Source organism: Medicago sativa, chromosome 5, assembly GCF_051527215.1.
Source record: "Medicago sativa cultivar Bolivia chromosome 5, Bolivia_mono, whole genome shotgun sequence".
Classification (NCBI taxonomy): Eukaryota; Viridiplantae; Streptophyta; class Magnoliopsida; order Fabales; family Fabaceae; genus Medicago; species Medicago sativa.
This window is the reverse complement of record NC_140753.1, coordinates 22345759-22359809: the sequence shown is the minus strand read 5'-3', so window position 1 is coordinate 22359809 and position 14051 is coordinate 22345759. Positions and strand designations below refer to the sequence as shown.

Sequence of the window (14051 nt, the reverse complement as noted above, 5' to 3'; positions counted from 1 at the left end):
CGGTGGCCGGATGATCCAATGTAATCTCAACCACACATCTTAATATATCACATGTGGTCAATGACGTTGATTGTCGATGAACGGTTGAGATCAATGTAGGATGAAAAACATGAGAAAGGTGGTACGAGACGATTTGTTTCACATTTTGAGAGAGGTGTTTTACTTTTTTAGGAGAGAGAGAGAGAGAGAGATGTTTTACTATACTCATAGTCGTGTCTAAGATTTTTTGGGCCTTAGGCAATTATTTTTGAAAAAACTTAATATTATATAAAGTATCACCGTTCGTATTAGTCTCTTGTGTTTTCAAGTTGTGATATCGTTGATCAAAATTTTATAACAAACAATTATAACATTTCACTTGTAAGGCACATTGAGGCGTTTGACAGTTACAGATTCGTAGGAATCGTAACCGTCGAGCGAGAATCGTAGGCATGTTTGGTAGACGTTCTCCATTCGGTTTGAATGGGTCTTCCGAAGTGCTACGAACACCCTCCTGCAGGGAGAGATGTGTTAGGAGTAATTGAATGAAATGCGGAATTGGCCTTGTTTTGGTTTGGGCCTATGTAAATGAGCCTTAATCTACTGCTCGGTCCAGAACAAATTCCATCTCAAATTAGGAGACACTTAGGTGTCATGAAGTTTATAGAGTCATACATTACTTCAATTTCAAGCAATGACATGGTGAGGGTGATTTGTTACGACATGTTGGATGATACACCTAGTTAGACGAGAGATTTTGTGAGAAAGAAGAGTTACCCTTGATTACATTTAGTTATTTCCCTTTCCTAATTTTATGGTTTGGTTTATTTCCTTTCCTAAATTTAAGATTCCGTTATTTTCTTTTCCTTAGATTATGCAAGTTGTTGTGCCAAGAGTAATTATATATGATCTAAGGGGAACCAATTCTAATATGTCGAATAATAACACGGTTTCACTTTCTTCCTTCAAAAAAAAAAAAAAACAAGGTTTCACTTTCTTCCCTAATTTCTCATCTATTTCCCCTATAAGAGTTTACACTCACTCGAAGAATGCCATTTTCTTCATCTATTTTCTCTCTAGGAGTTAACACTCACTCGAAGAGTGCCTTTTTCTTCACTCTAAAATAATTAGGGTGTATCATTGGACTACACATTTCACTGACTAAGAGTATAAAGAACCCACCAACAACTCCATTTGACGAGTTAACAACCCGCTATTATCTAGGGTGTTAGAACAACAATATGTAACAAAAGATAAAAGACATGGTAAAGCAAAAAAAAAAATGATGTTTGGTAACAAAGTTTGTTCAATTACGCCACATCTTCAACCGTAAAGCAATTGTAGTTCCATCTTATTGGCAGTGAATTAATTAGAGTTTATAGTGTTACAACTTATGAAGCATAGATACGTTTAAATGGTCATCAAATTGTATCTAATATGTACCGATGCGTCGATATGCTTTGATACACCATCCATATGTATCGAAGAAGTGTCGGAATTTTTTTAATTAAAAAACTAAAATAAAAAATTCTGATACGTCGCAGACACTGTGATACCTCGTCGACACATCTCTCACGCCTCAGATATATCTCATGACGATTCAATTTTCAGTTTTTGATATGTCGCCGACACGCTACGATACGCCGTCGACACACCTTCCACATGCCTCAGGTACATCTCATGATTGTTCAATTTTCAATTTTTCCCTCTTTAATTACTATTCTCCAACTTTAATTACCTCCTCTCTCTAATTTAATTGATGCATGTAAATTTTGATGCACCCATTTACAAGTTCTAATGTAAACTTATTTTTTTTTAAACTTCTTAAAATGTGCGAATTTTCACATGATAGAAAAACTCTTAATTTATTAGCATTTTTCAAGATTTGTTTATTTTCAAGAATGTATCGTGACTTCTGAGTTTGGTTTATGTAAGACACTGATTCACAATTTCCATTTTATTATAATTAGCCAAAGTTTTGAGTTTAGTTTGAAATTCACCACTCTTCTTCAGTTTGTGTTTTGATTTTAGTTTAATTTTTTTAACTAATGTTTACAGCTTTATTTGAAATTTATATACGTATCTTAAACATGTCATATCCTATATTTTTCAATGACGGGCATAACCTATGTTTGTACTTCATAGGCTACAACTCATATATAAACACTACAATACAAAAGACTAGTATACCCCTGAATTGTACCTCGCTCGTCCCTACCCATCTAACACTGTTTATGAGCCATACTTAATCGCACTTTTGTTTGTCATTGTTGACTGGCTTGATTAACATTTGAGGTGCATTATCTAAAGTATGAATCTTTTAAAGTATTATTTGTCCAGATACAAGTAACTCTCTAGTCTTATAAAACCTCACATCAATATGTTTGGTCATGGCATGATACACTTGCTTATTTATCAAATATATATGGCACTCAAACTATCACAATGAGTGTGAACTCCCTCTTGCCAACATCAAATCCCTCCACCAATCATGTAAGCCATAAGGCCTCTTTGGCAACCTCATCCATAGCCATGTACTCTTCAATGGTTGCTTCTAAAATAGTGTCATCACCTCGTCTATAGAGATGGATAGTTACAGTTGTTTGTGGATTTCACAACCATGCATTAGTTAATACTTTGGAGGATATTTCATTTATAGGACATTTATGTGAAGAAAAGCAAACATTGGTGCATGATATGACTAAGTACAATGTGTTGGTTCATTAATCCAACATCTGACTGAAATAGGGCCTGCTACTATCAAACAATATTAAACAATTACTAGAACAATATAATTCACAACTTTAACTTATATATAGCACCACAACCATTTTAGTATACTGAGAAATGCCACACCAATAAGTTCCATAATATAACCATCCCACCACAATCTGCAACATTTTGCAGACCATAAAACCCCATTTTGTTGATTGATTATATCGAAAGCAAACAAAGTAATTAATAGGATAGGTTAGTATTAATCAAAAACTGTGAAAAATGACAGGGAAAATCTTCTTTAGCAAACTAGAAGCCTTCATGTTCAAGTTCTCTACTCCTCTCTACCTCTTGTTAGATTCGTTATTCGGGTTATTCTTGCACCTCTTGGAATGTTTTGCCATCGAAGTTGTCCCATGATAGTTGATCTTCATACCACAATAGTTGCAGATACCAGCCTTTTCTGAGTTAGGATCTAACGTGAAGTGATTCCAAACAGAAGACCATTTTTTATGGACTCTAGTGCTAGGCGGTAGCCTAATAACCGTGCTCTGGCCATCGGGTGGAGGAGAAGCAAACAAATTTGTTGGCTCAGACTGATCACCCATTTTGTTATAAGCTGCAAAATAAAATATTCAGATGAATATTAAGATATGATTGAGAAAAAGAAAATGAAAAATATACAAGAGTAAGTTACAACTTAGATGATCGAATGAATACGATACAAATACTGATACAATACGCAGATGCTAGTGATGCTAGCCTTGTTTTCATGTATTCGGAATATAATATATCCAATATTTAATATTGAATATTAGCTCTCCTTTTACAATTAGATTTAGATTACCATGTACAATATGCCTTAGAAACCATCGTATATGCCTCCCCGGATTGTTTTCTCTGAGAGGTTATTTTCCTTACCCCTTTATCATTCAGAATGGATCTAACTATTATACTTCAATTTCAACTCTAGACATTTCCTATCAATATGGAGACAAATACTCAAATCATGAATAAAAGGATGTAGTAATAACATCACTCCATAAGATATTCATGTAACATCCACTTGGATAAAATTATCATAAAGCACTTGCAGAAAAATAAGAGTATATGGTACATACATGGTTAGCACAAAAGACTTGAATTAAGAAGCTTATAAACATGAGCTCAAAAAACTAGAACATTGTTAGCACAAAAGACTTAAAGAACCTAATAAACATGAGCTGAACTATGGTTCCATACAGACAAAAGAAAATCTCACATCAGACAAAGACAAGTAAAACTGTATACAATCGTATGGTTTTGCAAAGAAATGAAATGAAAAGTGAAAATATTGCAAAGAAATGAAAACAAGCATGGTTATGATACATGAGCAACTCAACATAGAATTATTTTCAGCATTACATTAGCATCACTATCATTATTACCAAATACTCGTACGCCTAAAAAAAACACCAAAAACAAAGTAATCCCGACAATTAGGAGTATAAAACAGAAGACTGTTCTATTGAATTCTTTCTAGGCAATATCCAAGGTATATAAAACTATAAATTATTTCAGGAGAAAAAGAAAGAAAAAAAAAACAGAATTATGAAAAAACTACTATATACCAACACTTTATCAGAAAAGCTCCAAAATGTATTTCTTCGCTAAGCTTATTGCTGAACTAGAGAATAATCACTAACACCCTCTCTTATCTATGTAACCTTTAAAAAACCATTCTCATAGTGCACCTTCAACCACTTTCTTGAGCCTTCTTGAGTATAGGAATGGTAATTGATTTCAACCTTATATAAATTGATTGGAAATTAACACAGAGTTCATCTTCCGAATTTGTTACTAAATTTTTTATTCATATTGAAATGGTAATTCCTTAATATTAATTAAATCGTCGATTTCTTAGGTGACCTTAAATAAGAACAAGTATTAAGAACATAAAATCCAAATAAGCATAGAGAATCAATGACTATTTCTAGAGTAGAGAAGCATGGATTTTCATATTCAAGCAATCAACTCGCGAATCAAACAGGACAAAACCATTGAGCATGCAGAATAAACAGATTCATCTAACCATGCAAACATTAATTGTTTTTATTTTATTTAATAATATACATATTACAGCAGTTTGTGATGGGTTAAAGGCATGGGAAACATTGAAGAATAAATCACTTGACATAGATCTCGTATTAACAGAAGTCGATCTCCCATCAATCTCTGTTTTTTCACTACTTACCCAAATCATGGACCATCACAATTGCACCTTGATCACATTCGAAACCTTGAAGAATAAATCACTTGACAGTTGACATAGATCTCGTATTAATTTTTACAGGAAGTAATTTGAGTATTACTTTTTGTCATAAACTACATCAAGTAGCATTCGATTTGTTAAGGACTAATTCAGTACTTAAGTCTATTTATAAAGCAACATCGAAACAATAAGGCATGTATACATAATTTTCATACCTGATGATGCACCTTGATCACCCTTGCTCCTTTTTATGGGAGGCTCAATTATTTGCAAAGGAGCAGGCTCCACAGTTTCATTGTCAATTTCAAAAGCAGCAATCCCAGCATCAACCTGATCCTCACAAATATTCTTCAATGATTTCTCCAACTCGCTATTTTTCACCTCAAATGCATTTTTCTCATTCTCTAAAACACCAATTCTTATTCTAAGTTCATCAACAGCATTACTATCATCAACCCATTTTTCCTTCAATTTTCTCAGCTCAAAAACTTCCAACTCCAATTCATTATTCTTCATTTTAAGCTCAACAATGCTTTCTCTTTCACCTAAACTATTTTTCTTAATTTCCTTCAACAATTTTTCATAATTATTCTGTGCAATTTTACATCTCTCACATAATTCCTCACTCTTCTTCAAATCTTCCTCAGCTTGTAACCTAGCTTGTCTCTCCATTTCAAACTTCTCTTGAAGATGTTGAATCATTGTTTGGTGTTTCTTGTCTCTACTAATTAAAATTTCTTCAACACTATCAAACTGTTCTGTTCGAAACGATGTACGCAAAAACGAAACCAAGTCATGAATGCTCATGTTTTCCAACTTCATTTCATCGATTGAACAAGACCCATGTTCGGTTTTGGGTTGAAGTTCCATAAGAAACACCAAAAATTGAAACTTTTGAAGAAATGGGATTAGGGGGAGAATGAATTTCGCTAAAGGTGGTGGCTTTTTGTCGCGCAAAGATATGAAGCTGTATCCATTTTGTGACAAAAATGACGTCGTGTTTTGCATTTTATATGGTTGATCACATGTATTTAAAAATTAGGGTAATAGTCATTTTGGTTGACCAGTAACCACATTAGTCATTTAATATATCAAAATTTTAAAATAGACTATGATTCTTCACTTTATTGGTCAAAATCTCAAAATACTCTCTAACACTAAAATATTTCGTTAATATTGTGATATTAGTCCTTCAATAAATTCACTTATTATCGTATTAGTCCTTTTTTTAAGGACGTATCAGTCCTTATAAATACTTATTTACTATCAATTCAATCATTATATGAAAGCTTCAAGATGTGAATCTTGGAGAATCAAAAGAGGGGGCTCTTGGGAAAGGGTTGGTGGCTTTTTGAAGAGAGATTCGTGAGATTGAAAAACACATCAAATGACAGTCTTTGGGAGACGAAATGGAAAGATCCTTAGGAAATCAAAGGCTAGGGGTTGGTTTTCTTTTGGGGTAGATTCTAGAGCTGGAAAACAAATGGGAAACACTAAGTGAAAATCATTGAGTCTCTTGTTCTTGGGAAATGGATAGAAATTATGTTTGTTCTTGGAGAGCTTGTTGAAGTTAATTTCTTGTAATTTTTTTTTATTTTTTTTTGTATCTCTTTGTAAAAAACTCATTGATAGTGAATTGGATAGATCTCTCTTTATCAGAGTATGTCATTGTTGGACTGAATTAGGTAAACAATTATTTGTTGTTATTCTCTTTTCATGCTTTCTTTATCTTATTTATTCTTTGGTTCGATTGTGGTTTTGCTTTACACTTGGTTGCTAGATTAGATCTAGATCTGATGTTATTTGTGGTTATTTTGGTTATTGGTTGTCATTGATACTTGTCACACGTATCTAAATTTCATTTATGTGAAATTTGGAGTTCCGTAATTCACAACAATCTTGAAGGTCAAATTGCATCATTAGTTTGGTCATCCATGGATCTAAATTTCATTGATGAATGAATTGGAGTTCCCAAGTTCACAACAATCTAAAAGGTCAAATTGCATCATTAGTTTAGTCATCGTAAATTAAGATGTGCTTGCATATTAATATATCATTTCTGATATTAACACGATTGATTCTATGGTTTATGTATTAATTTTGATCATTGAGAAAATAACATTTATGTTTAAGTGTGTGTTGATTTAGTTTTTTTTTTTTTTTTGCCTAAACTAATTATTTTCGAGCAATTGATTACCTTGAGGAAATAGTTTCGGTTTCGGTTTTTGTTATAAGAAAATTGAACAATTATCACCAATATCACCAAAAGTTATGTCACTCAAGTGAACCCATATTATGCCACCCAACCACATCGATTAAAGTTTTATTATATAACCAACTCCCACACATAGCATACCAATAAAATCATTTTGATAACAAATTGCTACCTCGATGATTTCTACATAACAATGAAGTAAATAGTTAACTAATTGGAAAATTACACTCGTCTTCTCTTAATGACACTTACAAAGTTACACCCCCTATAGTTTTAAAACATTTTGCAAGTTCTCATCACCGTTAACATTGTTTATTTCTCTTTTAATCACCGTTAACATTTAAATATGGCAACACGGCTATGTAATTTATTTATTTTTTCCAGAAGGATTATTTTCATATTTTAAGAAATAATGTGATATGTTTGCACGAAATATAGCATCGTGGTATAGATTATTCAAACCAACTCAGTATGGATCTTCACAATTAATTTTTAATATATGGCTTACAATTTACAAGTAATTTTACTTTGCTTGTTGATTTTTAGAACAGAAAAACATCACATCCAAATGTTGCTCAATTTAGGACAATTACATGCCTTTCAATTTAGTGACTTTAGACCCTTTCATGCATGTTCGCTCACACGTTACAGCATACATATATAATTTGCCATATGATATGATCAATTTGGCACTCAAAATATTTCTTCAAATTCACATGACAACAAAATCAACAAATGCTATTTTAGAACTAAATAACAGCAAAGTGAGTGAAGCTAGTATAAACCAAAGGAATTTGAGCAACTAGCTGCATAAAAACCAATTAATAAGCCTCCCAAAGTATATAAACCAATAAGCTCTACAAAATACTAGTATCTAAATAAGACAATAGCTCCAAAATACTTGTATCCAAAATACTATTGTCAAAAAAAAAAGTAGCTATTAATGACAGAAGCTATAAAAAAAACACTAAATATTTCCAGAATCCTCCAAAATAAACCACTAAACATTGTTTCCATCAGAGCAATCGCTATATACTTTGAGTGACTTGTCTAGAACAAGCTGCATTCCCATCCGAGCCACGTCGCACGTTTAGCTTTTTCTGCAAATATAACGAACATATTAGAATTCATGTCATCAATGTGTTGTAAATAAATAATTAAATATGTACTCGTACCTGTATCTTAGTTTTATCTCTCTGGCAAATCATTATATGAAAGTGCATGAAACTCTTTTGCGTCTTGTCTCACCTTTTTTCTTGCACGATAAAGTTGACCTACATTACTTGGTTCTATGCCATAGTTATCCAACAGCTCTTGTTTCATACCCGCATAACTCATATTTGGATCAGCCTTTAACTTGCTTTCTAACTTCCTTGCAATCCAAGTAGATGTGGCATTTGAGTTCTTTGTTGTTCGTGTACAAGAATGACCTGGGTTGTATGACTTAATCTTATATGTTATCCCATCTGGTGCAGGAGATGCATGAATACGCCAACAACAACCATCTGCAGCACATCTAGCAGTTACTCTTGCCTTTTCGTTTTTTATCCTCTTAATCTCAAACCCCTCTTGTATAACAAAATCTCTAAGAGCAGTTCTAAACTCATTCACATCACCAAACAATAGACCAACTTCTAGTTTCACTTTCCCTTCAAATTCATGAGCAGATATTTTTCCTTTGATACCTCTATTAGGATAAATTGACACTTTAACTTCGGCAGAATTTTCAGAGGCAATAAGATCATGTTTTTCTTCATAATCACCATGCTCATCAATGTTAATCTCATTATCCCTTTTTTCTTCATCTATGTGACTAGAACCTGAGAGAATTTCATCACTTTCATTTTGAGGAGGCTCACCACTCACTCTCCATTCATCATCAAACTCACTAAGTATAATATCAGGGACTTGACTAACAACTTCATCACCCTCGTGATTAAGTAATGTTGTATAAACATGGATACAACTACACATGTTATAAAGCTTGAACATCTCAAGAACATGACTATCGGTTTTGATGTGAATTGTTGACTTACTAGTGGGATGACAGAAAGAAATGGCAAAAGACAAACCTCCATTATTGAGTCCATTATTGATAGCCAATCCACTAATGTCATCAACCAAATCCAAATAGGAGTACCGATCAGGATCAACTTTCAACAAAAGTGTACTTCTTTCTCCATCAAAATGCACCAACAAATGTACACATCCCATGTTAGGTGTACCATAGCCATTGTTCTCCACTTGTGAGCTCTCTTCTATAATACAATAACATTAAAAATTGAATAAATGTATCAGTTCATAACCTAATAGAATAAAAGAAACTGTTAACAATGACAGGGAAAACAAAGTAATTAATAGAATGTGTTAAGTGTTAATCAAAAGCTGTCAAAAATGACAAGGTAAATCTCCTTTCGCAAACTTGAAGCTTGAATGTTCAAACTCTCTACTCCTCTCTACCTCTTGTTAGATTTGTTATTCAGGTTATTCTAGCAATCTGTTGGCTCAGATTGATCACCCATTTTGATATAAATTGCAAAATAAAATAAACAAGTATAATATATTTCAAATGAATAGTAAATAGATATTATTAAGTAAAAGAAAATATAACAATATACTAGAGTTAAGTTACAACTAGATGATCTAATCAATACAATACAAATATTGATACAATACTTAAATGCAGACGCCATATAAGATGCTTGGATATATGATGACGACGACGATGGTCTTGTTTTCATGTATTCAGAATATAATATATCCAATAGCACCATGTAAAATACCTTAGAAACCATCAGATATGCCTCCCTGGATTTTTTTTTCCCCAAGAGATTATTTTTCCCTACCCCTTTATCATTGAGGGTGGAGCTAACTATTACACCATTTCAAATCTAACATTTCCTATCAATACAGTGACAAATACTCAAATCATAAACAAAAGGATGTAGTAATAACATCACTCCGTAAGATATTCTTTTTTTTTAATAAAACTCCATAAGATACTCAAGTAAGAGACAGCTTGGATAAAATTTTCAGAAAGCACTTACAAATAAATAAGAGCATATACATGGTTAGTACAAAAGGCTTAAATTAAGAATTTTAGAAGCATGGTTAGCACAAGACCTAAAGATAACATGAGCTCAGTTGTGATTCTATGCAGGCAAAAGAAAATCCCACATCAAACAAACAAAGACATGTAAAAGTGTATATAAGCATATGGTTTTGCAAAGAAATGAAAAGTAAAGTGCAAATATTGCAAAGAAATAAAAATGAGCATATGGTTATGATGCATGAGCAACACAAAATAGAAATCATTTTCAGCATTACACTAGCATCACAATCATTATTACCAAATCCTTGTAATCCTAAAAAAACACCGAAAACAACAGGAACAAGAAAACACAAACAACAATGATGAACATTTCAGCTTTGAGTGTTAGTAACTTCACTCATTAATGATATTACAAAAGCAAAAAACAATATGAAACAGACATTAACAATGCTAATCTAATCAATAGGAACCAACAATGAGGAGTATAAAACAGAAGAATGTTCTATTGTGTTCTTTGTAGGTAATATCCAAAGTATATATAACTGTAAGAGTGTGTTTGGATGAAGTAATTTGGAAATTTTAAAGAATTTAAAATTCTAGGCAATTTACCTCAAAGTATTTGAATTCCCTCATAATATTACATTTCTTCAACATTACATTACATTCCCCCATCCAAACAATGGAATTCACCTTAAAGTATTTGAATTCCCTCATAACATTACATTCCCTCAAAACATTCCCCCATCCAAACACACTCTAAATGATTTTGGAAGAAAAAAAACTGAAATATAAGGTGTGTTTGGATTTAGAGTTTAGGAGGGGCAAAGAGGAGGGCTTACTTTTCTTTTTTTAATTACGGGCAATATAAAATGTTTTTTTTTAAATTAATTAAGTGTGATTGAAGTATTATATACTTATTTATCATGTTGTTGATTCAAATTTTAAAAAAAAACATTGTAGTGTCTGCAATTTAAAAATGAAAAGTAAACCCTCCATCCAAAACACCCTAAAAGAACTACTATTATACATCAACACTTCCTCATAAAAGCTCCAAAACATGACATATTTCTTCCCTAAGCTTACTGCTTAAAAAGAGAATAATCACTAACACCCTCTCTTCTCTCATTAACCTTTAAATAACTGTTCCCATTCAAGTGCACCTTCAACCATTTTCTCGAGCCTTCTTGTGTGTACCTTCCAACCCTTGACATCTTAATCATGATTCATGACACAATTGGTCTACAATCTGTTCTCTAGGGTAAATGTGTGAATGCTTGAGTATGAAAACTCCTCTAGGATAGGAATGGTCATTGATTTCAACCTTACATAAATTGATTGGAATTAACATGATTTCATCTTCCGAATTGGTTATTGAATTTTCAATTCCCATTGAAATAGTAATTCCTTAATATTAATTAAATCATTGATTTCTTAGGTAACCTTAAATAAGAACAAGCATTAAGAACATAAAATCCAAATGAGTATAGAGCATCAATGACTATTTCTAGACTAGAGAAGCATGGGTTTAAATATTCAAGCAATCAACACACGAATGAAACAGGACAACAACATTGATTGGATTAACAAGAAAAGTAGAGAAAACAATATATTTTTTGGTAGAGTATAAAAGGAACAAGCACACAAAGATGCTTACTTTTTGGTAACACAAAGATGGTTCCTTAATGATAAGTGTTGGGGATGGGTGAATATTGATGTATACTCTATATATTTGATTTGAATCTTTTATACATTAGTTAATTTCATGAGTTTGTGTTTTCATCTCTTCTATTAATGCTTTGTAAGTTATGATTTGTAATTAAGGATTTAATTATGATTAAAAGCTCTCTTGCATAAGGAAGGACCATAACAACCCAATGCTAAATGAGTTTATGTTCTTAATTTATGTCAGACTACAATTTCTAATTCGATGATGAGTGATGGTATTTTCATGATATCTAGTTCAACTTCAAGCACCAGTTGAACAAATTGGACCATTGATTTCAATAGGACATAATTACACACGCATACCCACAGCAGAGAGAAGTTGAGAAGAAGAGTTTTAACACAAACACACTATCATTCGACTCAATTTGATAATACTTATAAGATAAATTAAATACCCAAATTAACCCCTAACAATCTGAGCTCCCAATTTACTCTCTTACAAAATACAGTACCCAAATTAGTCCCTAACAATTTTACACAGGAAACACATTAGTCCCTCCGTTAAATTTCACTTAAATTGTACTCATTAGTTGCTGACAATATTAGTTATCACCTAAGGGCGTGTTTTAAATCATACATGTCGCAGAGAAGGCAGCAACCAGGGGATCCGTGGGAATAATGTGCTACAATTGTCAGAGACTAATTTGGATATTCACTTCAGCATTATTTTTTGCCAGAAACAAAATTGAATCGCGTTCAAATTGTTAGGGATTAATTCAGATATTTAGTCTATTAATTAAGCTACAATTTGTAAAAATGCATATCATTATACGAATAACATGTATCCATAATTTTCATACCTAATGATGCACCTTGATCACCCTTCCTCCTTTTCATGGGAGGTTCAATTCTTTGCAAAGGAGCAGCCTCCACAATCTCATTCCCAATCTCTTTTTCTTCAACAGCAGTAATCCCAGCATCAACCCTAGCCTCACTAATCTTCTTCATTGATTCCTCCAACTCACTAATTTTCACCCCAAATGCATTTTTCTTGTTCTCCAAAACACCAACTCTTTTTCTAAGCTCAGAAACTTCCAACTCCAAATCATTGTTCTTCTTTTCTAACTCAGCAATTGTTTCTCTAAACCCTAAACTAGTTTTCTTAACTTCTTTCAACAATTTTTCATAATTATTCTGTGCTTTTTTCCCTCTCTCACACATTTCCTCTTTCTTCCTCAATTCTTCCTCAAATTGAAACTTCTGTTGAAGATGTTGATTCTCTGTTTGGAGTTTCTCATATCTACTCACTAAAATTTCTTCAACAGTATCAAATTGTTCTGTCAGAAACGCTGTACGCAGAACTGAAACCAAATCTTGAATGCTCATGTTTTCCATGTTCATATGGTCGTTTGAACGAGACCCAGGTTCGGTTTCGGGTTTATTTTCCATGAGAAGCACGAAAAATTGAAACTTTTGAAGAAAGGGGGTTTAGTGGAGATGGAGAATGGGTTAGTGTTGAGACGAAGATCATGAAGAAGAAGAAGTGATCACTGCGTAATGCAAAATTTAGGGATTTGAACCCTTTGTGCCAAAAAATTATAGGATAAAAATGTAAAATTTAATTTAATTTTGACACATGAATTTGTGTGTTTAATTTAATTTAATTTTGACACATGAATTTGTGTGTTTAATTTAATTTAATTTTGATTAAATCATTTTTATATGCCTTGTTTGCTGCCTAATCTTGTGCGTGCTGGTTCATCACGTTACCATGTGACTTCAAGGCTAGGCCGTCGGATCTGAGATCTGACGGCCAGTGATGCACTTGCGTATGGTTCACACGCGCCTCCTTTCCTCTTTGCTACTGTGCGCCTTTGTTTTCAACTCTTTGATCATTTGATCTTGTGGCTGTGATAAGACTACAGTCTGAGCCCAACTGTCTTTGTGAAATTTCTCTACAGTTTTACTGCATAAACCCCCAGTCCTGCTGCTGTACCCCCTCTGTTTGCTTTAAAAAATCTTTTAACATATTAATGTTTAGTTGTGGTTTCATGCAATTTTAACTCAATTTATTTTTTATATCATGCATTGTTACTATATAGTTGTTAAATTTTAATCATGATTTCATGCATTTTTTCTTGTTCAAATTATTCTCATATCATGCATTTTCATCT

General features: G+C 32.7%; 2 protein-coding genes across 2 annotated transcripts; both read right to left on the bottom strand.

Moving 5' to 3' along the window:
• Positions 1-2761: 2761 nt before the first annotated feature.
• LOC146921043 (uncharacterized) lies at positions 2762-5953 on the bottom strand. Its single transcript, XM_085711233.1, has 2 exons — positions 5161-5953; positions 2762-3313 (listed from the first exon to the last, which is right to left on the bottom strand). Exons 1-2 carry the CDS (start codon positions 5951-5953, stop codon positions 3039-3041), a joined length of 1068 nt encoding a protein of 355 aa, XP_085567359.1. The 3' UTR covers positions 2762-3038.
• Positions 5954-7940: 1987 nt separating this feature from the next.
• LOC146921042 (uncharacterized) lies at positions 7941-13502 on the bottom strand. The gene is made up of 3 exons (XM_085714436.1): positions 12738-13502; positions 8336-9418; positions 7941-8260 (listed from the first exon to the last, which is right to left on the bottom strand). The coding sequence occupies exons 1-2, from the start codon at positions 13324-13326 to the stop codon at positions 8349-8351; spliced, it is 1659 nt and encodes a 552-aa protein (XP_085570562.1). The 5' UTR covers positions 13327-13502; the 3' UTR covers positions 7941-8260; positions 8336-8348.
• Between the last annotated feature and the right edge of the window lie 549 nt (positions 13503-14051).

Coding starts and splice junctions, on each gene's coding strand:
- LOC146921043 (XM_085711233.1), bottom strand. CDS start 5,953: ATGCAAAACACGACGTCATTTTTGTCACAAAATGGATACAGCTTCATA. Junction 3,314..5,160: donor TGATCAAGGTGCATCATCAG/GTATGAAAATTA, acceptor TTTATTTTGCAG/CTTATAACAAAATGGGTGAT.
- LOC146921042 (XM_085714436.1), bottom strand. CDS start 13,326: ATGGAAAATAAACCCGAAACCGAACCTGGGTCTCGTTCAAACGACCAT. Junction 9,419..12,737: donor TGATCAAGGTGCATCATTAG/GTATGAAAATTA, acceptor ATTGTATTATAG/AAGAGAGCTCACAAGTGGAG.